Source organism: Nomascus leucogenys, chromosome 20 (genome assembly GCF_006542625.1).
Source record: "Nomascus leucogenys isolate Asia chromosome 20, Asia_NLE_v1, whole genome shotgun sequence".
Taxonomy (NCBI): domain Eukaryota; kingdom Metazoa; phylum Chordata; class Mammalia; order Primates; family Hylobatidae; genus Nomascus; species Nomascus leucogenys.
Genome location: NC_044400.1, coordinates 77610502 through 77633836, shown reverse-complemented (window position 1 = coordinate 77633836; position 23335 = coordinate 77610502). Strand labels below are relative to the sequence as shown.

Here is a 23335-nt window from a genome sequence, read left to right as displayed (position 1 = left end):
GGTGAAACTACTCTGTGTGATACCGTAATGGTAGACACATGTCGTCATACATTCATCCAAACCCATAGAATGTACAGCACCAAGAGTGAGCACTTATGTAAACTAAGGACTTCAGGTGATTATGATGCATTAATGTGGGTGCATCAGTTGCAACAAACTACCACTGTGTGGGAGATGTTGATGGGAAGGGGAGGGTATGCAGGTGGGGGGACACAAGTTGCATGGGAGCTCTCTATACTTTCTGCTGTGAACCCAAAACTGCTTCAAACTGCTATTTAAATGAGAGGAAATAAACCCACCAAAAAACCAAATGGCTCCCAAAGGGTGGATGAGTTCAAAAACAGCACCTGTTCCCTGGGATGAGGTAAGATTGGGCCCCACTCCTCCAGGTGTTCTTGTGCAGGGCAGAAATGCCAGGTGCACAACATGCATCTGGGGATTGATGAGCTAGCGTTTCTTTGTTTTCTCTTTTATTTATTTCTTTTGAATTTCTTTTTCTTTTTTCTTTTTTTTTTGAAACGGAGTTCCACTGTGTTGCCCAGGCTGGAGTGCAGTGGTGCAATCTCGGCTCACTGCAACCTCTGCCTTCCGGGTTCAAGCAGTTCTTCTGCTTCAGCCTCCTGTAGCTGGGATTACATGTGCCCACCACCACGCCCAACTAATTTTTGTATTTTTAGTAGAGATGGGGTTTTGCCATGTTGGCCTGGCTGGTCTTGAACTCCTGACCTCAAGCAATCCACCCGCCTCGGCCTCCCAAAGTGTTGGGATTACAGGAGTGAGCCACCACGCCCAGTCTCTTTTATTAATTTCTGTTCTTATCTTTACTATCTCCTTTCTACTTTCTTTGATTTATTCTGTGCTTTTTAAAAATTTTCTTAGGTGAAACTCAACTCATTAACGGTTTCTTTTTTTCTAATGTAGCATTTAAGATCTTAAATTCCCATCAAGCATAACTTAACTGCATCACACAACTTTTGATATTGGTATTTTCATTATTTAGTTCTAAGTGTACTTTTATTCCAATTACGATTTTTTGATCCATAAATTATTAGAACTGTGTTTTGGCCAGGCGCAGTGTGAGTCACTCACGCCCGTAATCTCAGCACTTTGGGAGGCCGAGGCAGGCAGATCACAGGAGTTTGAGGCCAGCTTGGCCAACATGGCAAAACTCCGTCTCTACTAAAAATACAAAAATTAGCCAGGCGTGGTGATGGGCACCTGTAATCCCAGCTACTCAGGAGGCTGAGGCAGGAGAATCGCTTGAACCCGGGAGGTGGAGGTTGCAGTGAGCCGAGATCGTGTCACTGCACTCCAGCCTGGGCAACAAAAGTGAAACTCTGTCTCAAAAAAACAAAAAACCAAAAAAACCCCCAAAACTATGTTTTAAAAATTTCAACCACATTAGAGCTGTTTATGCTCTTCTATTACTGATCTCTAACTTAATTGTATTCTTCTTAGAGATGGAGTTCAGTTTGATAGTGATTCTCTGAAATTTGTAAAAATTTCGGCCTGGGCAATTGCAGCACACTCTGTGTGTGTGCTTGAGAAGAGTGAGCATTCTGTAAGGCTGGGACCAGGACTTTATGCCCATCCACCAACTCCCACCTCCAATGTTGCAATGGTTTCCTGTTTTTGCCTCATTCATCTATAGTGCAATCTCTATGTAGATTCCATTTCTTTGGTGCATTGCAGAGTTTGTCTGGATTCATTTTTCTTTCTCTTGAGTAAATTATTTATAAATTTAGAGATTCTTTAGGAATTGTTGAAGTCAAAGATGCAATTTTGCAAACCAGTTTGACTGTGGGCAGCCCCAGGGCATCATTAGCTGTAGCCTGAGAACAAACACAGGTGCAAACAAAACCAGGGCGTTTCAGCTGGTAAATGCTGCCATGAGGCAGAACTTGCTTTTCCCCAGGCTGGAAATTGGAGAACAGTTTGTCCTGGACCAAGTGATGAAAGGCAGGGCGACATGGGGGAAGAATTGGAACTCCCAGTCCTATGGCTCAGCTGTAAATTCTGCAGAGTAGAGCAGAGAAGGGATTGTTTTGTTCCCTCTTGGTAGGGGACATGATGCTGAGGGCCCAGTGTGAGAGGCTTGGGGCACAGAGCGGCCTTTAATGATTCCCAGAGACAGCACAGCCCCTGGACACCTGGGCAGCCTCTGGGGAAGGATTAGAGCTGCCTGCACACCTGTAGTCCTAGTGAGGCGGCAGGAGGCGGGACTCTGGAGACAGGGCTCAGACATCAGACCAGTCTGAGGACTAGCTAAACAGGGGAAGAGGTAAAAGCACCTCTACAGAATACATGCCCACTGACAACACCTGGACATTACTGCCACTTTCCATGACAACAGCCTTATGACCCAGAAGTTGCCACCCTATTTCTAGAAATTTCTGCATAATCTCCCCCCTTAAGTTGCACATAATTAAAAGTGGGTATAGGCCGGGCACGGTGGCTCCTACCTGTAATTCCAGCACTTTGGGAGGCCGAGGCGAGCAGATCACCTGAGGTCAGGAGTTTTGAGACCAGCCTGGCCAGCATGGCGAAAACCCATCTCTACCAAAAATATAAAAATTAGCTGGGTGTGGTGGCACATGCCTGTGATTCCAGCTACTGGGGAAGCTGAGGCAGGAGAATTGCTTGAACCCAGGAGGTGGAGGTTGCACTGAGCTGAGATTTTGCCACTGCATTCCAGCCTGGGTGACAGAATGAAAGTCTGCCCGAAAAAAAAAGTGGGTATAAATATGACTCTGGAACTGCCTCTGAGTTGCTACTCTGGGCACATTGGCTATGGGCAACCCTGCTCTGCCAAGGAGTGATACCTCTGCTGCTTCAATAAAAGTTGCTAACACTACCAGCTTGCCCTGAAATTCTTTTCTGGGTAAAGCCAAGAACCCTCCTGGGCTCAGCCCCAATTTTGGGACTCATCTGTCCTGCTTACTAGGGGCACCTGTTCAACATTGCTGGTCCTGGGAGCAGATGCAGAGGCTGAGCTGTGCCACCGCCTGAGATGGGGAGAAGCCTGGTGCTATGGACTGAATGTTTGTGTCCCCTGCAAGTTCTTATGTTGAAATCCTAACCACTAATGAGATGGTATTTGGAGATGAGGCCTTTGGGTGGTGATCAGGGTTAGATTTGGTCATGAGGGTGGGGTACCTAACACAGGATTAGTGCCTTGTAAGAAAAGATGCAAGAGGTCTTACTCTCTACTTTCTGCCATGTGAGGCTACAACAAGAAGACTGTTACTGGCCGGGTTCAGGTCTGTTCTGCCCATGTGCAGTAAATCAATCACTGTGACATGGGTTCTGCAAAAGAAAAGAGGCTTATTCTTAAGGGCACCAGGTGAAGATGTGGGAAAACAGTTCTCAAATCCACTTCTCTGAAAATAAGGCTTTAGGGATATTTATGGGTTAGAGAAGTGGGGTGGTTTAAGGCTTGGGGAAAGATGATTGGCAGTGGGGAAAAATGAAGTAACAGATTCATTTTGCACAAGTGTAGTCAGGGTTCATGACATTTCATAGGACATATGTACAGAAAATTGTGGTGTTAGCATGATCTGAGGGTGGAGTATTTGGCTCTCTGATGTCCAAAGGCCACCTCTCAGGCACTTGCGCAGGCCCAGTTGAAGAGTTGGTGGTCTCAGCTGGTTTGAACTGGACAGGAGCTGGCCCAAGTTCCTGAAAAATAACTGAAGCAACCATTACCATGGTGACCTACAAATGTTATCTATAAAGTAGCCAGTGAAGGTCAGGTGCAGTGGCTCATGCCTGTAACCTCAGCACTTTGTGGGACCAAGGTGGGAGGTTTGCTTGAGCTCAGGAGTTTGAGGTTTCAGTGAGCTGTGATCATACCACTGCACCCCAGCCTAGGCAACAGAGTGAGATCCTGTTTCTTAAAAAGTAAACTAAAAAATAAAGTAGTCAGTAAGTTTTAGCATTCAGTGATGCATACTTCAGCTACTGTGGCCTTCAGCTTCATGGAAGAAGGGAGGAAAAAATAACAAAAAGCAAGTGACCTAAAGCAAGCAGGGTAAGCAGATCTCATCAAATTAACCACTCAGTTTAAAGATGGCCATTTGCAAACCAGGAAGACAGTCCTCACCAGCCTCCAGATCTGCTGGCACCTTGCCCTTGGACTTTCTGGGCTCAGGAACTATGAGAAATAAATGTTTGTTGTCTAAGCCATCCAGTCTGGGGTAATTTGTTATATCAGCCTGAAGAGCCTAATAGCTGATGTCCATCCCTAGAGAAGTCATAAGCAGACCAGCTTCCTCTCCTTTGCCCTTTGCTTGCTGTGGGCCTGACGTGCGTAAACTGCCATGCTTCCTCCACTTTCTGTTTTGCTGCTTCTCCAGAGACTTGAACAGCTTGACAAAACCAAAGCCTGAAGTTATAAATGGATGGGAAGAGTGGGAATGTACACACGGTCCAAAGATTTTATCTTGCTGTGGGAGAAAGAGGAAGGAGAGCAGGCAACAAAGCCATCTTTGTGGTGGTGAAGGATAACGATTATTTTATTTTGTTATTCCAGAAAGGAAATAGAGGCTTATTTATAATTATTATGCCAAAAACAATCCAGAACAAAACTACTAGAAAAATTGAAAAGACTAGTAGAACTTTCAAAGTAATGAGAAAAAAGAGAATAAAATAGGACTCTGGAAAATTGAAAAGAAAAGGGAAAATGAGGAGAGAAAACAATGAAGTAAAATGCGCTATAAATAGAAAAGAGAACAAATATTTAATAAAATCCATTCATGGCTGGGCACAGCGGCTCATGCCTGTAGTCCCAGCACTTTGGGAGGCCGAGGCGGGCGGATCACAAGGTCAGGAGATCGAGACCATCCTGGCTAACATGGTGAAACCCCATCTCTACTAAAAATACCAAAAATTAGCCGAGCATGGTGGCAGGTGCCTCTAGTCCCAACTACTTGGGAGACTGAGGCAGGAGAATGGCATGAACCCAGGAGGCAGAGCTTGCAGTGAGCCGAGATGGCGCCACTGCACTCCAGCCTGGACAACATAGTGAGACTGTGTCTCAAAAAAAAAACAACAAAAAACAAAAAACTAAGCAAAAAAAACCGAACAAAAAAACCAAAAGGAACCTAAAATCAAGGTATCTGTAATATATAAGAAACACAACTATAATGAAATGACAAGGAATGTATAAAAATTAAGGAATAAAGCAGAATTTAAGGTTAAAATATGAAACAAGAGCATTGTGTAATGATAAATGCAACTTAAAAAGAAGTTATATATATCAGTTATCTAGTGCTGTGTTCATGACACCCCAAATCTTTTTTTTTATTGAGACAGGTCTCAGTCTGTTGCCCAGGCTGGAGTGGAATGGCATGATCATGGCTCACTGCAGCCTTGACCTCCCAGGCTCAAGTGATCCTCCCGCCTCAGCATCCTGAGCATCTGAGACTACAGGTATGCACCACCATGTCTGCCTAATTTTTTTTTTTTTTTTTTTAAGAGACAAGGTCCCACCATGTTGCCCAGGCTAGTCTTGAACTCCTGGGCTCAAGTGATCCTCCCACATTAGCCTCCCAAAGTGCTGGGATTACAGGTGTGAGCCACCACACCTGGCCCAAATCTTATGGTACTTACTTAGCACCATAACAATCATTTGTCACAATTCTGTGGGTTAGGAGTTTGGGCAGGGCTCAGCTGGTTGGTTCTTCTGCTTCATATATAGTTTATCACCTAGAGTCACTCATTCTGCTGGGTTGAGCTGCTACCTGGAATGGTTGAAAAACCCAAAAAGGTCTCACTCACATGTCTGGGGTCTTAGCTGGGGTGTTGGAATGGTCAGAGGCATTCTCTTTCATTACCTCAGTGAGAAGGATTCATATGCTCCCTTTGGATGTCAGGAAAGCTGGGGAATGTGGACCCTGTCTGGGAAGCCACTTCTCAGCTAAAACTGTCATTTTTTAATTTTTTTTTATTTTTATTTTTTTTGAGATGGAGTCTCGCTCTGTCACCCAGGCTGGAGTGCAGTGGCCCGATCTCGGCTCACTGCAAGCTCCGCCTCCCGGGTTCACGCCATTCTCCTGCCTCAGCCTCTCCGAGTAGCTAGGACTACAGGCGCCCGCCACCACGCCCAGCTAATTTTTTTGTATTTTTAGTAGAGACGGGGTTTCACTGTGGTCTCGATCTCCTGACCTCGTGATCCGCCCGTCTCGGCCTCCCAAAGTGCTGGGATTACAAGCGTGAGCCACCGCGCCCGGCCTAAAACTGTCATTTATATCATGGAGGGGAAGAATGGATGCCAGCAGAAAGCTAACTAGCCCTGCCACAACCAAAAACATCCTTATATTGTTTAAGCCAGTTTGAGCTAAGTACAGTCTGGATTATCTAAAAAGAGCTGTTAGATATAAGATGTGAATTTGGACTTGTTTTATCTTTTTCCATTTATATATTTCACATTTTTGCATTTTTCTTTTAAATATTTTTGGTGAAAATAACATATATAACATTATATTCTCATATATACATGTGCATTTACCACGTATATCACATATATATGAGAGAATATGAGTAGAAACATTATATATATGTGTATACAATACAATTTCACCTATGAATAATTTTAAAGAAACTCACATGTTAACAATCAACTAAGTCTGGAAATAAGACCATGCCACACCTAGAAATCCAGGTGTGTTCCTTCTTAACCCAGATCTCCCTCGCCCCACCGGAGGTAACCCCTCTTGTGACTTCTAGTTGCCCTGCCCTGCCCTGCCCTGCCATTCCCTCCCCTCCCCTCCCTTCCCCACCCCTCCTGCCCCTCCCCTTCCTTCCCTTCTCCACCCCTCCCTGCTCCTCCCCTCCCTTCGCTTCTCTTCTTTCTTTCTTTTTTTTTGAAACAGGATCTTTCTCTGTCACCCAGGCTGGAGTGCAGTGGCATGATCTCAGCTCACTGCAGCCTCAACCTCCCAGGCTCAAGCGATCTTCCTGCCTGAACTTCCTGAGTAGCTGGGACTACAGGCATGTGCCACCACGACCTGTTAGTTGTTTATTTTTTTTTGTAGAGATGGGGTTTTGCCATGTTGCTTAGGCTGGTTTTGAACTCCTGGGCTCAAGTGATCTGCCACCTTAGCCTCCCAAAGTGCTAAAATTACAGGACAGAGTCACTGTACCAGCCTTGGCTAGTCATTTCTTCGCTTTCTTTGTTGTTTTATCCACTAGGAATGCAATCATAAAGAATATGGTATAGTCTTTCCCACTTTTGAACTTTATATAGAATTATAGTTATTCATTTGTATATTGCTGCTTTTGCTCAATATAATCTATCTATCACCTATCTATCGTCTATGTATCTAACATCTATCTATCTATCATCTATCTGTCACCTCTGTCTCTCTATCTGAGATTCACCTGTGTTGATGCAGGTAAGGATAGTTCACCCATTTTGATTGCTCTATGGCAGTGAGTGTTCAAATTGAGTGTGCATCAGAAAAACCCAGGAAACTTGTTAAAACACATGTTCCAGGGCCCACCCCTAGAGTTTCTGATTTATTTGATCTGGGATAAGGCCTGAGACTTTGTGTTTCTAACAACTCCCCAGGTGATGCTGGCACTACTGGTGTGGGGGCCGCACTTTGAGACCTGCTGCTCTGTAGTATTCTCTTGTACAAATAAACCAGCCTCTATTTATCCAAGCACTGGTAAGGGGCTTATGAATGGTTTTAATTTACAGCTATCATGAACAATGCCACTGAACAGTCTTACATGTTCTTGTGCACATGAACATGATTCTTTTCTTTTTTTTTTGAGACAGAGTCTCACTCTCTCACCCAAGCTGGAGTGCCATGGTGCGTTCTCTCTCGGCTCACTGCAACCTCTGCCTCCCGGGTTCAAGCAGTTCTCTTGCCTCAGCCTCCCGAGTAGCTGGGGCTACAGGTGCGCACCATTACACTGGGCCAGTTTTTTTTTTTTGAGACGGAGTCTTGCTCTTTTGCCCAGGCTGGAGTGCAGTGGCGTCATCTCGGCTCACTGCAACCTCCGCCTCCTGGGTTCACACCATTCTCCTGCCTCAGCCTCCTGAGTAGCTGGGACTACAGGCGCCTGCCACCATACCTGGCTAATTTTTTGTATTTTTAGTAGAGATGGGGTTTCACCGTGTTAGCCAGGATGGTCTCGATCTCCCGACCTCGTGATCCGCCCGCCTCAGCCTCCCAAAGTGCTAGGATTACAGGCGTGAGCCACCGCGCCCGGCCTCTTTTTTTTTTTTTTTGAGACCGAGTTTCGCTCTTGTTGCCCAGGCTAGAGTTCAATGGTTCGATCTTGGCTCATCGCAACATCCGCCTCCCGGGTTCAAGCAATTCTCCTGCCTCAGCCTTCCTGAGTAGCTGGGATTACAGGCATGCACCACCACACCTGGCTAATTTTGTATTTTTAGTAGAGACAGGGTTTCTCCATGTTGGTCAGGCTAGTTTCGAACTCCCGACCTCAGATGATCTGCCTGCCTCGACCTCCCAAAATGCTGGGATTACAGGCATGAGCCACCGCGCCCGGCCCCATCTCTCTTCTATCAGGTTCCATGTGCACGGTCCAGCTTCTGAGCTCTTTGTTTGGTCTGAATGTTTTTGTCCTCCTAAATTCATATGCTGAACTCTAATCCCCCAGGTGATGGTATTAGGAGGTGGGGATGTTGGGAGGTGATTAGATCATGGGGATTAGTGTAACTGAACTCGGGTTCGGGCCACTCACTTGCTGACATGCGAGAGACAAGTTTTGGTAAAAGGAAAGGTAGCTTTATTCGAGAAGCCAGCAACTCGGGAGGTGGGGGCGGGGACAGTGAACTCTTGTGTTCAATGATCACCTCTCCAAGTTGTGTCTCCAGATGGATGTTTTTAAGGGAAATCTGGGGAAGTGCAAATGATGATCAAAGCATTCTTGTGGAACGGCAGCTATGTGTGCAGTCTCAGGCAGGCAGTTATGATTGCTGTCTTAGGGGGACATCTTGTGACCTTTTGCAGGTACAGCTATTTTTTTTTTTTTTTTTTTGAGACAGAGTCTCACTGTGTTGCCCAGGCTGGAGTGCAGTAGCATGATCACCGCTTATTGCAGCCTTGATGTCCCCAGGTTCAGGTGATCCTCCCACCTCACCCTCTACAGTAGCTGGGACTAAAGGCACGCACCATCACGCCTGGCTAATTTTTAAATTTTTTTTAGAGATTGGGTTTTACCAAGTTGCCCAGGCTGGTCTCCAACTCCTGGGCTCAAGTGATCTGTCCCCCTCAGCCTCCCAACGTGGTGGCTGCACCAGGCCAGCCAGACTAGTCTTACTTTTGTTTTTTTTTTTTGGACAGTCTCACTCTGTTGCCCAGGCATGGCTCCTTGCAGCCTTGACATCCTGGGCTCAGGGGATCCTTCCACCTCAGCCTCCTGAGTAGCTGGGACTACAGGCGTGTGCCACACCCAGTTAAATTTTGTTACTATTTGTAGAGACGGGTCTCCCCATTTTGCCCAGGCTGGTCTCAAACTTTTGGACTTAACGTGATCTTCCTGCCTCGATCTCAGCCCAACTATTCTCATCTGGTGGGTGGAAACCTGTGGCTAGCTGCTTCCAGGATTGCTGGTCGGTGCACTTCTTTCTTATCTCTGCTGAAGGTCCTCTTTCCCTGAGGCTGTTTTTAATGAATAGTCTGTAAGCTTAAGCAAAGCTGTAATTATACGCAAGCAAACAAAATTTTTCTTTAAGGTAGACTCAGTACTGTTGTATTAGCACCCTCCTAGAAACGGAGCCCAGAGAGCTGCCTTGCCCCTTCTGCCATGTGAGGATGGAGCAAGATGGCACCATCTATAAACCAGGAAACAGGCCCTCCCCAGACACCAAATCTGCTGGCACCTTGGACTCCCAGCATCCAGAATTGGGAGAAATAAATTCCTGTTGTTGATAAGCCACTCAGTGTACGGTATTCTATGACAGCAGCCCAAACGACGAAGATGTGCAGTTTTGTGTGTGTGTGTCTGTTGGTTTCTTTTTTGAGACAGAGTTTCGCTCGTCGCCCAGGCTGGAGTGCAGTGGCACGATCTCAGCTCACTGCAATCTCTGCCTTCTGGATTCAAGAGATTCTCCTGCCTCAGCCTCCCGGGTAGCTGGGATTACAGGTGCCCACCACCATGCCCAGCTAATTTTGTATGTTTAGTAGAGACGGGGTTTCTCCATGTTGGTCAGGCTGGTCTCGAACTCTTGACCGTAGGTGATCAGCCTGCCTTGGCCTCCCAAAGTGCTGGCATTACAGTCATCTGCCACCAAGCCCGGCTAATTTTTGTATTTTTTTAGAGAGGGGGGTTTCACTATGTTGGCCAGCCTGGTCTTGAACTCCTGGCCTCTAGTGATCCACCCACCTCGGCCTCCCAAAGTGCTGGGATTACAGGCACGAACCACTGTACCTAGCCCCAGAATCATCCTGTCAAGTTCCACAATAAACCTCTTGGGGTTTTTATTGGGATTATCGGTGAGCAACATAGTTAATTGGGAGTTTGGTGGTGGTTGTTTGTAAAAGAAAAAACAAACAAACAAACAACAAAAAAAAAACAGGCCGTTCACAGTGGCTCGAGCCTATAATCCCAGCATTTTGGGAGGCCTAGGTGGGAGGATCACTTGAGGAGTTCAAGACCAGCTTGGGCAACATAGTGAGACTGCGTCTCCACAAACATTTTAAAAATTAGTTGGGTGTAGTGACTCATGCTTGTAGTCCCAGCTACTCAGGAGGGTGGGATGGGAGGACTGCTTGGGCCCAGGAGTTAAGAGGTTCCAGTGAGCTATGATAGTGCCACTGCACTCCCACCTGGGTGACAGAGCAAGACCCTGTGTCTAAAAAAATAAAATAACAACAAAACAACAAAAGGATGTTAGATTTTAGCCAATATTCTGTCTATTGTGGGTGGGTTTTCCCCTGTCATCTGTATTCTTCTCACTGTTCCCAGTTGAGGGTGCTGGGTGCTGGAGGGACCGCAGGAGGAAGTGGCTTTCCTGCTGTTTCTGTTCTGGACGGGGATGGTCAGCATGGGTGATGGTACTTGCGGTGCACATGAGTTTTCTACAGCCTGGCAGCGCTGGGGATAACATTTCCATAGTCGTCTTTATTTTTTCTGAGACAGAGTCTTGCTCTGTTACCCTGATTGGAGTCAGTGGCATGATCATGGCTCACTGAAGCCTCGACCTCCCGGGCTCAAGTGATCCTCCCACCTCAGCCCCTAGAGTAGCTGGGACCACAGGTGCACACCACCACGCTCGTCTAAAAAATAGTTTTTGTAGAGATGGGGTCTCACTATACTGCCCAGGCTGGTCTGGAACACCTGGGCTCAAGCGATCCTTCCGCCTAGGGCTCCCAACATGTTGGGATTTCAGGCATGAACCACCACGCCTGGCCTCCATAGTCTTCCTTTTTTTTTTTTTGAGACGGAGTCTCGCTCTTGTCACCCAGGCTGGAGTGCAGAGGTGGAGGTCTCCTCCACCTCCCCAGGTTCAAGTGATTGATTCTCCTGCCTCAGCCTCCTGAGTAGCTGGGACTACAGGTGCACGCCACCATGCCCGGCTAACTGTATTTTTAGTAGAGATGGGGTTTCACCATGTTGGCCAGCCTGGTCTTGAACCACTGACCTCCAATGATCCGGCTGCTTTGGCCTCCCAAAGTGCTGGGATTGAGGCATGAACGACTGTGCCCAGCCTCCATAGTCTTCTTGACACAGAAACCAAGCCCCATGCAGCCCACATGCTCTAAAGGGCTCCTGCCTTACTCCTTGTGCCTCAACCTCCCACTGCACATCCATGCCACTGGTGGCTGCTCACCTGACCCCACCTCACAGGGGTGGCCTATTGCTTGGTCAGCAACTCCAGCCCAGCTCCTGCCTGGCCAAACCAGAGAATGTGGCCAAACTGCACATTGTCCAAAGAGGTGTGACTCCTTCCAAGCTGGTCCTTTCTGGGTACTTTCCTTCAGCCCTAGAGGACCATATAATTTCCTACATCTCACAGTTTACTCTTTAAAACGGTTTAGGCTGGGCACAGTGGCTCACGCCTGTAATCCTGGCACTTTGGGAGGCCGAGGCAGGCAGATCACCTGAGGTCAGGAGTTCGAGATCAGCCTGGCCAACATGGTGAAACCCCGTCTCTACTAAAAATACAAAAATTAGCTGACACAGTGGTGCATCTGTAGTACCAGCTACTCGGGAGGCAGAGGCTGGAGAATTGCTTGAACCCGGGAGGTGCAGGTTGCAGTGAGCTGAGATTGTGACACTGCACGCCAGCCTGGGTGACAGAGTGAGACTCTGTCTCGGGAAAAAAAAAATAGTTTTAAAATTGAGATATAATTCACAGACCATAAAATCCATCTTCCAAAGTTAATAATTCATTGGTTTCTAGTATATTCACAAAGTTGTGCAACCATCATTGCTAATTCCACAATTTCATCATCTTCCAAAGAAACCCTGTCCCTATTAGCTGTCATGCCTCTTCTCTCTTCCTCCAGTCCCTGGCAACCACCAATGTGCTTTGTCTCTTATACACAGATTTGCCTATTCTGGATATTTCACGTAAACAGAATCACACAATATGTGGCCTTTCGTGTCTGGCTTCTTTCACTTAGCGTAATGTTTGTAGGATTCACCCAGGCTGTGGCATGTGTCAGAATTTCCTTCCTTTTTATGGCCAAATAATATTCCATTGTATGGACAGAACACATTTCATGTCTTAATTCATCTGTGGATGGACATTTGGGTTGTTGCTACCGTTTGACTTTTGAGTAATGCTGCTATGAACGCGGGAGCACAGGTGTTGTGTGGATGGATGTTTTCAATTCTCTTGGGCATAGACCTTGGAAGGTTACACTTTTATTGATATTAATAGTTCTGATATTGGACATCCCTGCTGTGTGGTTTCATTTCTTCCTGGACTCTGACGGCTGTTGTGCCTTCTCTGCTCGACAGGCGGTGCCGAGGCACAGGTGGACATCTGGGGCTGGAACTCCAGCTCGGCGCTACAACTTCCTCTCTTGCCCTGTGGCAGAGCCAAGCCCCTTGCAAGGCTGTTGCCAGCATGGGATGAGTCTTGAAAACACGCGGCATGCAGTAGGTCCACAGTTACCACCAGCAGCCTGGGCAAGCCTGGCAGGGCCCGGACGGTAGATGCGCTTCGGTGCTGCTGTGGGTCTTGTGCTCTGCCTCAGGCAGAACGTCCTGGGTTTGTCTTTTGTGAATGAATGACGCATGAGCGTGCCAAATATCCTTTATGTGACAGCAGAGGAGAGGGCTGGCTTGATTGAGTGTGGGAGGGGAAGAACCTGGATCTTGTAATGTAATTTTTATTTAAAAAAAATTAGGGACAAAACCCCAAATATGACCATTTCCTGCCATTAGCCTGCAGATGAGCAGCTGACTCCCTAGTCCCGTCCCTCTGCGCTGCTTTTCCCTGTCCTGGGTCTGTTCTGTTACATGGAGTTCCTGGGGGAAGTCCTGGGGCCGGGGCATCTGCCCAGGGCTCACTGCTGTTGAAAGTGAATGAAGAACGTCCGGATTTCCTTTGGGTGGACGGTGATGATGGGGCCTCCTGGTGGCCTCGAGGGAGAGGTGCTGTCACCTAGGGGAACAGAGGTGATCTGTCCAGTGTGGCCCGGGATGCCTCCTCCCAGCCTCCCTCTCACCCCCTGCACCTGTCTACAGTCTGCCGTGGCTCCCAGTCTCCCTCTCACGCCCCTGCACCTGTCTACAGTCTGCCGTGGCTTCCAGTCTCCCTCTCACCCCCCCTGCACCTGTCTACCGTCTGCTGCGGCTCCCAGTCTCCCTCTTACCCTGCTGTACCTGTCTACCGTCTGCTGTGGCTCCCAGCCTCCCTCTCACCACGCTGCACCTCTCTACCGTCTGCTGTGGCTCCCAGCCTCCCTCTCACCACGCTGCACCTGGCTACAGTCTGCTATGGCTCCCACTGTGGCAATGGCCTGTGGCATCCCCTTCTGCCAGGACTCCTGTGGGTCTCTTGCATTTCTGCCCACCTTGAGGGCAATTCATAAGTTGGTCCTGGCCCTAGTGACCTCACTTCCTCATGGGTGTTGCCCTCAAAACCCAAGAGCTTTCTGAGACCATCTGGTGAGTCTGCCCTTGCCTCAGCACACTCCCCTGAAGACATGCCCTGGGGTTGGGCTTCGATCTTGGGAGGGAGCCGTTCACTTATCTATCACTCATCCATCTTCCTTCCTTCTTTCCAACCAACCATCATCTTCCCTTACTCCCTCCCTCTGTCCCTCCCTTCCTTCCTCCCACCACCAACTGAGCATGCACCATGCACCCACCACCATGCTGTGTGTAGTGGACAACAGGAGCTGCACAGGACAGAAGAAACCCCCGGGGCCAGGAGAGTGGAGGAGGCACTTGGCCTGGTTGGCGACTCTGGGGAGGCCTCCTGGGGAGCTTGAGCAGGTGCTGGCCAGAATGAATGGGACCTGTGTGTCCCAGGCAGAGGGCATGGTGCGGACAGGGACTGGAGGCTGGAAGCTGCCTGGAGTGCAGGAGCTCACAGTGGCACATGCTGTATGAGGCACGGACTGGCTGATGGGCTGAGGTCAGCAGGGCCAAGGTGGGCAGAAGCCCCTGGGCCCCTAGCTCTCACCCAGGGCACAGGCAGGGCGTGCGGTCTGCTTGTGCACACGTACAAGTGCACACACACGCCTGTGTGGAGCCCTGGCAGGCAGAGACTAACCCAAAGCCTTTCTTAACTGACTGTGGTAGATTTGGGAGGGCTGTGGGTTCAGAGCAGGAAAGCAGCCTCGCAAGGTCGCACAGACCGGGACAGGCAGATGGTTGGATGTGCACCGGGTCTGACCAGCTCCTGAGCCTGGCTGGGAGTCCTGGGTAGGGAGCTGAAGTGGGGGTCCCCAAACCTCTGCGGCGGCCAGGCCCCGGCCTCCAGCTCCAGCGCTGCAGCATGCTCACATCCCAGGTCCCTGTGAGCGAGCGCTCCTCCACTGCCACCACGGACCCCAGCGCCTGCAGCACAGCCTGCAGGGAGAGGAGCAGAGGGAGGGTGAGCTGCACCAAGTTCCAGATCTGAGCAGAGAACCAAGACAGCAGCAGGGCAGAGACACCACGAACTTGGTGTCCTCAGGAGCCCAGGTCCTGCCCTGGTGCCTGACACAGCCCCTTCATCTGCTTCTCACAGCAAATCTGCGAGGACAGGACTGGCCGTGTACTTTACAGATGAGGACACTGAAGCGGGAAGTGCGTGCTTCACCAGGTGGCTGAGCTACAGGAGCAGCCTGGGAGGTGTGGCATTTTGAGCTGCCCGCCCCATGTGGAGTCCTCCTCTCCCCACGTTGCTTAGGTGGCCCCATGCCTGGTCCAGGGAGGAAGCCAGCCAGAGTTACCCCGTCCCCCTTTCCCAATAGGCCTTGTCCCAGCCTCCCTTACAACTAGGGGAGGCAGGAGGACCTTAGGGGTCTGGAAAAGTCTGTGGAGCAGGAGGGGTGGGGGTGGTTCTTGGAGAAGCTTCCGTGTGCTGACAGAGGGAGAGAGAGCCACTCTAGGGCAAGGCCTTTCTGGCCACTACCGCCCAGCCCCACCCTGCCTTGAAATTTGCTCATGAGGGAGGCCTGTGCCATCTTGTTACTGCAAACAAGCAGACGGCAAAAACAAGAGCCAGTGTGCTGGTGATGGCAGGAAGACGACAGTGACCGGGCCCACAGTGACAGTGCTAGGGGTCCATCTGGAAATGCCCATTCGGTGAGAAAACACTCTGTCCTCTGTTCCAAGCACATCTGTTAGGTGTTTTGTGACTTGCAGCCAAACTAACTGCATTCCTAACTCAGTGGTCTTTCCACCCCACCACTGTCCACATCGGGCAGGGAGTCATGGTGTCCATCCCAACCGTCTCCTCCTCTCAGGGCCTTGGTGCTTCCATCTGTGAAACGGGGGAGCATAAGATGGCCAACTTCCAGGACCCACGCCGGCCTCCTTGCTCCCCAGGGCAGGCTGGCCCCGTGCTGGATGCTGGTACCCCCCATGGCCTGGACCTGCTCTCAGGCAGGCCAGGGACTGTGAGGAAAGGATCCTCCGTGGCGAGGATCATGAAAGAGGAGGTGGGGGGCCCAGGAATACATCATGGCGAAAAGGTACTGGGGCTTCTCTGGATTCCCCTGAAGACTCAGATGTCAAAGGAGGCCCAAGGCAGAAACAGAGATTCACAGAAATTCTCCATGAGCAGGAAATGAAACAGAAAGAACGCAAACTGGGGAGGAAATGAGGCGGCTCAGGTCGCACCTTCTGGGGAGGGGACGTGGGCAGGCCAGGTGGTAGAAGCCTCGCTTGATAGTGGAGCTCAGAGGGTAACATCAGCCAAGAGGGGAGCCTGGAAGGGGCGAAGCCTGGGGGCCCTGACACTGCACGAGGCCCCTTAGTGTCAGGGTCTCTCAACAACCTTCTGGGCAAAGAACTCTCACCTCTCCCCATTTTACATGGGGGGAAACTGAGGCCCAGAGGCATGGGGTGCCTGAGATGCTCCCATAGAGGGGCCTGGGTGTGGACCCTGGATTGTCTGACTGTAAGTCGCCTTTCAAAGCAACTCTATGGGGAATCTGTTTTGTTTTTGGATTACACAGATGACGTACGTGTTTTAAGTTTTACTACAGAATAAATAAGAAATAAATAAAACACAGGCCACTCACGCCTGTAATCCCAGCACTTCAGGAGGCCGAGACAGGCAGATTGCTTGAGGCCAGGAGTTTGAGACCAGCCTGGGCAACACAGCAAGACCCTGTCTCTACTAAAATAGAAAAATTAGGCCAGGCGTGGTGGCTCACGCCTGTAATCCCAGCACTTTGCGAGGCTGAGGCGGGTGGATCACCTGAGGTCAGGAGTTTGTGATCAGCCTGACCAACATGGAGAAGCCTTGTCTCTACTAAAAGTACAAAAAAATTAGCCAGGCATGGTGGCTCATGCCTGTAATCCCAGCTACTCAGGAGGCTGAGGCAGGAGAATCACTTGAACCTGGGAGATGGAGGTTGTGGTAAGCCGAGAGCGCCCCATTGCACTCCAGCCTGGGGGACAAGAGCAAAACTCCATCTCAAAAAAAAAAAAAACAAAAAAAACAAAAACAAAATTAGCCAGAGTGGTGGCGTGCCCCTGTGGTCCCGGCTACTTGGGAGGTTGAGGTAGGAGGATCACCTGAGCCAGGGAGGTGGAGGTTGCAGTGAGCCGAGATTGTGCCACTGCACTCCAGACTGGGCAACAGTGGGATCCTGTCTCACACACACACACAAAACTCTAAAAAACAGGCCAGTTGTAATACCTGACAAACCCAGAAGACCACAAGGAAGGGTGGGGCGGGGCCCATACCAGCGTCCATTTGGGAGGACACTGTCGTGGATCTCTTTGCCAAGGCACTTTCTTGGGGCTTCACCTAGGGTCTGCTTCCCTGGCTTATGGTCTGGATGGGGGTAGGGAAGTTCACCTCCAGATTCACTGTCACTGGCTGAGACAGGACTGGGTCCTCGCCCACTTCATACAGGTGGTGGAGCCGCAGGAGGACACGGTGGAGGTCAGCCTGGGTTTCCCCTCGATGGCCTTTGGGGACAGAAGGAAGGTGGCAGTGAAGACCCTCATCAACCAACCCCAATGCCCCCAGTCTATAATCACTGCTTTACACACTCAGCTCCATTTCCTATTCTTAACCTCCTCAATATGGTTTGGCTGCGTCCCCACCCAAATCTCATCTTGAATTGTAGGTCCCATAACGTCCATATGTTGTGGGAGGGACCTGATGGGAGGTAATTGAATCATGGGGATGAGTCTTTCCTGTGCGTTCTTGTGATAGTGATAAGTCTCATGAGATCTGATGATTTTATAAAGGGCAGTTCCCCTGCACACGCTTTCTTGCCTGCTGCCATGTAAGACATGCCTTTGCTCCTCATCTGCCTTCTGCCGTGATTGTGAGGCCTCCCCAGCCACGTGGAACTGTGAGTCCATTAAACCTTTTTTCTTCACAAACTACCCAGTCTTGGGTATGTCTTTATGAGCAGCATGAGAACAGACTAATACACTCTGTGAGACAGCTGACATGGCCCCCACTCGACAAGGAAACCAAGGCTCAGAGAGGGGCAGTCATGTGCCCAAGGCATACAGCTAGTGCACGGCAGAGGGAGGATTCCCACCCAGGTCTAGCCGTCTGTAAGGCTGCCCACCATGACACCAGCTGCAATGTTTCCATCCTCGTCCACTGCTGTGGGCATACTGGGGCATGTCCTCAAATACTCCAGTCTCTCCTACCCTGCCCCCTTTGAAGTCAGGGGAGGCTGCATGGCCTCTGTGGCCAACGCAAAGTGAGCTGAAGTGACGCAGTACTTCCTGGCAGAAGCTTTTTCCTGCCTTGGTGAGTGAGGAAGCATGTGCTGCAATACAAACTCCATCAGTTGGGGGCGTGGTGGCCACAGCAAGAAAAACCTTCCTGCTAACCCCACTGGATGCACAGCATGGGGGAGAAATGAATATATACTGTTAAGACCGTGGGCGTTCAGGGCTCTTTGTTACTGCGGCATATGCCAGCCGCCCTGACTGATATAATGCTGTCATTTGCCATGTGATGTATGTGATCTCCTGTCCCATCCCTGACCTTCCCACTCAGAAAGGCTCACTGCCGTTGCTCCCGTTTTACAGATGGGAAGACCGAGGCTCAGAGGAAAGCACTGAGTTCAAGGTCCTGGAAAGAGGACGTGGTTAACACAGGTGCTTCCTAAACCCTGGCTGGTAGAACCTCAGCTCTGCAGCTATGCCTCAAAACTGACTGAGTCAATCTGTCTTGGATTAGAACTGAGGCATCAGTATTAAAAATAAAAATTTGGCAGTGTGTGGTGGCTCACACCTGTAATCCCAGCACTTTGGGAGGCCAAGGAGGGCAGATTGCCTGCTGTCAGGAGTTCGAGACCAGCCTGGCCAACACAGTGAAACCCTGTCTCTATTAAAAATACAAAAATTAGCTGGGCATGGTGGTGGGTGCCTGTAATCCCAGCTACTTAGGAGGCTGAGGTAGGAGAACTGCTTGAACCTGAGTAGTGGAGGTTGCAGTGAGCCAAGATTGCACCATTGCACACCAGTGTGGGCAACAGAGTGAGACTCTGTCTCAAAGAAAAGAAATTTTTTTAGAGACAGGGTCTTGCTCTGTTGCCCAGGCTGGAGTGCTGTAGCATGATCACAGCTCACTGCAGCCTTGAACTCCTGGCCTCAAGTGATCCTCTCACCTCAGCCTCCTGAGTAGCTGGGACCACAGGCAAGCATCACCACACCCGGCTATTTTTTAAATTTTTTGTAGAGACAGAGTCTAGCTATGTTGCCCAGGCTGGTCTCGAACTCCTGGCCTGAAGTCATCCTGCTACCTCGGCCTCCCAAAGTGCTGGCATTACAGATGTGAGCCACCGCGCCTGGCCCATTTTTAAGAAGCTATCATGGGGTTATGGGGTAGCTGGTTTTCAGAATGGCAGAGGGGAATGGTTGCCCAAGATCACAAAAGCCAAGAGGTTTGAGAAAGTGCTTCCACATCTCCTGGTGTGGTGGTGAGGGCTTCCAGCTCCAAAGTCAGGGAAGGCCTCCTGTGTCCCGCACAGCAGGAATGGTGAGGGATCCCATTTCACAAGGGGGCTGCAGGTGCCTGGGAAAGCAGGCTCAGGCACATGCCACCATGACCAGAGAACTTTTCTATTTTTATTTTTATAGGGACAGGGTCTTCCTATGCTGCCTAGGCTGGTCTTAAACTCCTGGGCTCAAGCAATCCGCTTGCCTCGGATTCCCTAAGTGCTGGGATTCCAGGTGTGAGCCACTGCGCCCCACCCTTTTCCTCCTATTCTTAATTCTGCAGGTGTGCCAGGCCTTGGGGACCTGAGGATGGCCGAGGCACAGTCCCACCCTGCCTTTCTGCTGCTCATGGTGTAGAGGGGGCAGAGAAGGTGCAGCTGGGGCTCTGGCCACAGGACAAGTCGGTTCCCAGCAGGTGTCGCCTCCTCGGGGAGCTCTCCCCGTCATGCTGTGCAGGGGGATTCCTCTTGTCCTTGTCATTACTGCCTGGTGACTTGACTGCTTCCGCTCTAGACCAAGTGCTCAGAGAGCCAGGACCTTGCCCACCTTGGTCACTGCTCATTCCCTGGAGCCTGGCACGAGACATGCTGTTGAATGAGTGAGTGGAAGCTCCCAAGAGTTAGGCTGCCTGAGCTCGGAGGATGGGTGGGAATTTGGGTGTTTGGGGGCTCCAGGAGGTCTCCCTGGAAGAAACAGGACTGGCAGGTACCCCTGAGGGTCAGGGGGACTTTAATTAGTTCCTTAGTCTCAGTTGGGTGGGGGCGGGCTGAGACGGATCCATTCAGAATGGGCTGGGGTCACAGGCCTGGGGGCCAGGCCTGCCTCACCTCCAGCTTGCCAAATGACTGATCACTGACTCTCCCTGGGCCTCACTCTCCCCATGTGCCAGATTAGGGACCAGGTGACCTTGCAGAGCCATGATAGCTCCAAGGTGAGCCCCTGTCTGGTGGTGGGCCCAGCGGCCTGTTTGACTCAGGGAGGGAGGAGTGGGTCTGAGACCCCAGGGCACCTGCCTCACCTTTCCGGAGATTCTGAGTGTGCTCCGTGTGGTTAGAGCTGTAGTGCCAGCCAGGGATGCTCAGGATCTGCAGGTGAAGATTTGGGGGCAGCGTCACGGCCTCTTGCTGCTGGGGTCCTGGGAGCTTCAGCGCAGTCCCTGCAAGGCAGATGGACAGAGTCAGGAGAGGGTTTGGGGCTCAACTCCTCCTCCTGGCACTCAGAGCTCTGCACATTATATGCTCCTGCCCCTGCCAGCCACCTCCCATGCATCCTTGTGGGTAGCTTATCCCGCACCAGCCCGAAGTGTCTGTGCTCCCAACTCCCCAGGCTTCCACTTCTCTGCCTTTGCTCAGACCATAGAGCTTAAGAGCTGGGAGGACCCTGACTCTCCTCAGCCTAGCCATCTCAAACTAGAGACGAGGAAAGAAAGCCCAGAGGGCACAAAGCTTATTCAAGATAACAAGGCAAGTTCATGCACAGCCCTCTTTTCTCTCTCCCTTCCTTCCTTTTCCTTTCTTCCTTCCCTTCTTCTTTCCTTCCGTCCCTCCCTCTTTTCTTTTCCCTCCCCTCCCCTCCCTTCCGTTCCCTTCCCCTTCCGTTCCCTCCCTCCCTCCCTCCCTTCCTTCCTCCCTCCCTCCCTTCCTTCCTTCCTGGGACTTGCTCTGTCACCCAGGTCAGAGTGCAGTGGTGCAATCACAGCTCACTGCAGTCTCAAACTCCTGAGCTCAAACTATCCTCCCACCTCAGCCTCCCAAGTAGCTGGGACTATGGGCCACCACCCTGGCCAATTTTTAAAAATTTTTTTGTAGAGACAGGGTCTCACAGGCTAGTCTTAAACTCCTGGGCTTAAGTGATCCTCCCGCCTTGGCCTCCCAAAGTGCTAGGATTACAAGTGTGAGCCACTGTGTCCAGCCAGAACCCTGTTTTCTACTCAAGATCTGGGATGCCAGTTCCACCCCTGTTTTGTCATCTACTGGTCTCTCTGCTCAGAAGGCACCTCGGCCCCTACTCCTTCCAAGTATAGATGTTCAGCTGGAGCTACCATCTTCTTTCAATACCCCAGGCCATGCTGATTGGTCCAGGCTTGGGTCACCTGACCCCAGTAGGACCAATCAGAATCTTTCCCTACTTTTGCACTCGGAACTGTAAAGTCCAAATCTTAGGTCCTTTTGAGTGGGGCGGACAGAGCTGTTCTTTGAGAGCAGCCCCAGAGCTGTTCAGATTCACATCCAGGTGGGAGGTGAAGGAGCGTCTGCAGACAGAGAGAAGTGCAGGTGAGAGATGAACAGGGACAGCCTCACGAGGGCTCCAGGCCCTGAGGCCCAATTACACCCTGCCCTTCCCTTGGTTATGTGGGCCTCACCATACACTCTCCTTGGGGGCTCAGCTAGTTCAAGTTGGGTTTCCCTTACTTGCAGCCAACAGAGACCAGAGCGAGGCTGGGGGGATGGAGCTGACAACAGCCATGGGGCTTTCTCAGACACGGCCTCATCTCCCTTTGCAGGAAAAGCCCCAGCTACCCAGAAGGAACCACTGACTGGTCTGGGAGCAGAACCTGACCCTGCTAAGCCAATCAGATTTCCTCTTCTGGGAATCTGAAGCATGGGAACCAGAGGTGGCTCAATGGCAGTCCTGGGAGACATGGCTGTGAGCCTCTGCTCCTGAGATGCCCAGAGCTGCCCTGCCCCGTACCTCTCTGGACTTTGTGTCCAGTTCCTCCTTAGATTCCACGAGCTTCTCCGGGCTTTGCCCAAATAGCTGCCCCTTCAGGCTCCGTTACTTCCAAAGAACCTTAATCGACAGCCCCTGGACCTCCCAGCTGTGGTCTCACACTCCTCCACACCCAAGAAACACCAGGCCCTCTATGGCATGGCTCCTTCTCCACCCTGAATCCTGGCTCTATACGAGCACGCCTCGCCTGTCCAGCAGCCCAGGAACACTCTCTTGGGTCAGGGGCTGCTCTTCTGCGTCTCCAGTGCATGGCACAGACACATTGCAAGTGCTCGGTATATACTTGTTGCATGGGTGAGGGACAGCCTACCAGCTTGCTACTGCCCTGGGAAGGTTCTGGCTCTAAAACCAAAGCCGGGAGAACCTTAAAAGCACACGCTAATCAAAACCTCCATAGGTTAGTAGAAAAAGAAAAGAGTTTAAGGATTAGTGAGAATGGCAGCAAATTGTATCTAGGTCTTACAGCTCCAAAAGACCATCTTTAAATGTAATCATTGTTTAATGTTTCTCATGTTCTGCTACTTTATAGAGACACAGAACTGCATGGTTGTTGATCTGATCTACAGAAACATCAGTGGAGGTACAGATTAAGTCCTTCAGGTTAGACTATAGATTAGAAATACCCCCACCTGGTGACGGCACACCTCGATTCAGACCAAACTTGTCTTTTATTTTTACTTTTGAGACAGAGTCTCGCTCTGCCACCCAGGCTGGGGTGCAACGGTGCAATCTCATCTCCCTGCAACCTCTGCCTCCTGGGTTCAAGCGATTCTCCTGCCTCAGTCTCCCGAGTAGCTGGGATTACAGGCATGTGCCACCATGCCCAGCTAACAAACCAGTCTTTTAAATGCTAAGCCTCCAGACCTAAAGTGACATGGTGACATAATGTCATATTAAGAAAGGAAAAGATACATCAGAGAAGAAAATGGAGAAGACACAGGGAAGAGGCATATGGTGAAATGGGTGAGTCCCAGCTCTATACCTACTAGTTGTATGATCTTAAGTAAGCCGCTGTTTGCCCTCAGTTTGCCCATCTGTT

The 23335-nt window shown here is 50.3% G+C and overlaps 1 protein-coding gene across 1 annotated transcript in view; it reads right to left on the bottom strand.

Annotated features, from left to right (window-relative positions):
* Positions 1–12345: 12345 nt before the first annotated feature.
* Positions 12346–23335, bottom strand: part of MAN2B2 (mannosidase alpha class 2B member 2) — a 47289-nt gene continuing 36299 nt past the window's right edge. Inside the window, exons 16-19 of the mRNA XM_030801280.1 lie at positions 20585–20722; positions 17453–17565; positions 14889–15006; positions 12346–13591 (exon numbers count right to left, since the gene is read on the bottom strand). Of these exons, the coding sequence (XP_030657140.1) occupies positions 13494–13591; positions 14889–15006; positions 17453–17565; positions 20585–20722 (467 nt within the window). The 3' untranslated portion in view covers positions 12346–13493. The remainder of the gene's footprint in view (positions 13592–14888; positions 15007–17452; positions 17566–20584; positions 20723–23335) is intronic.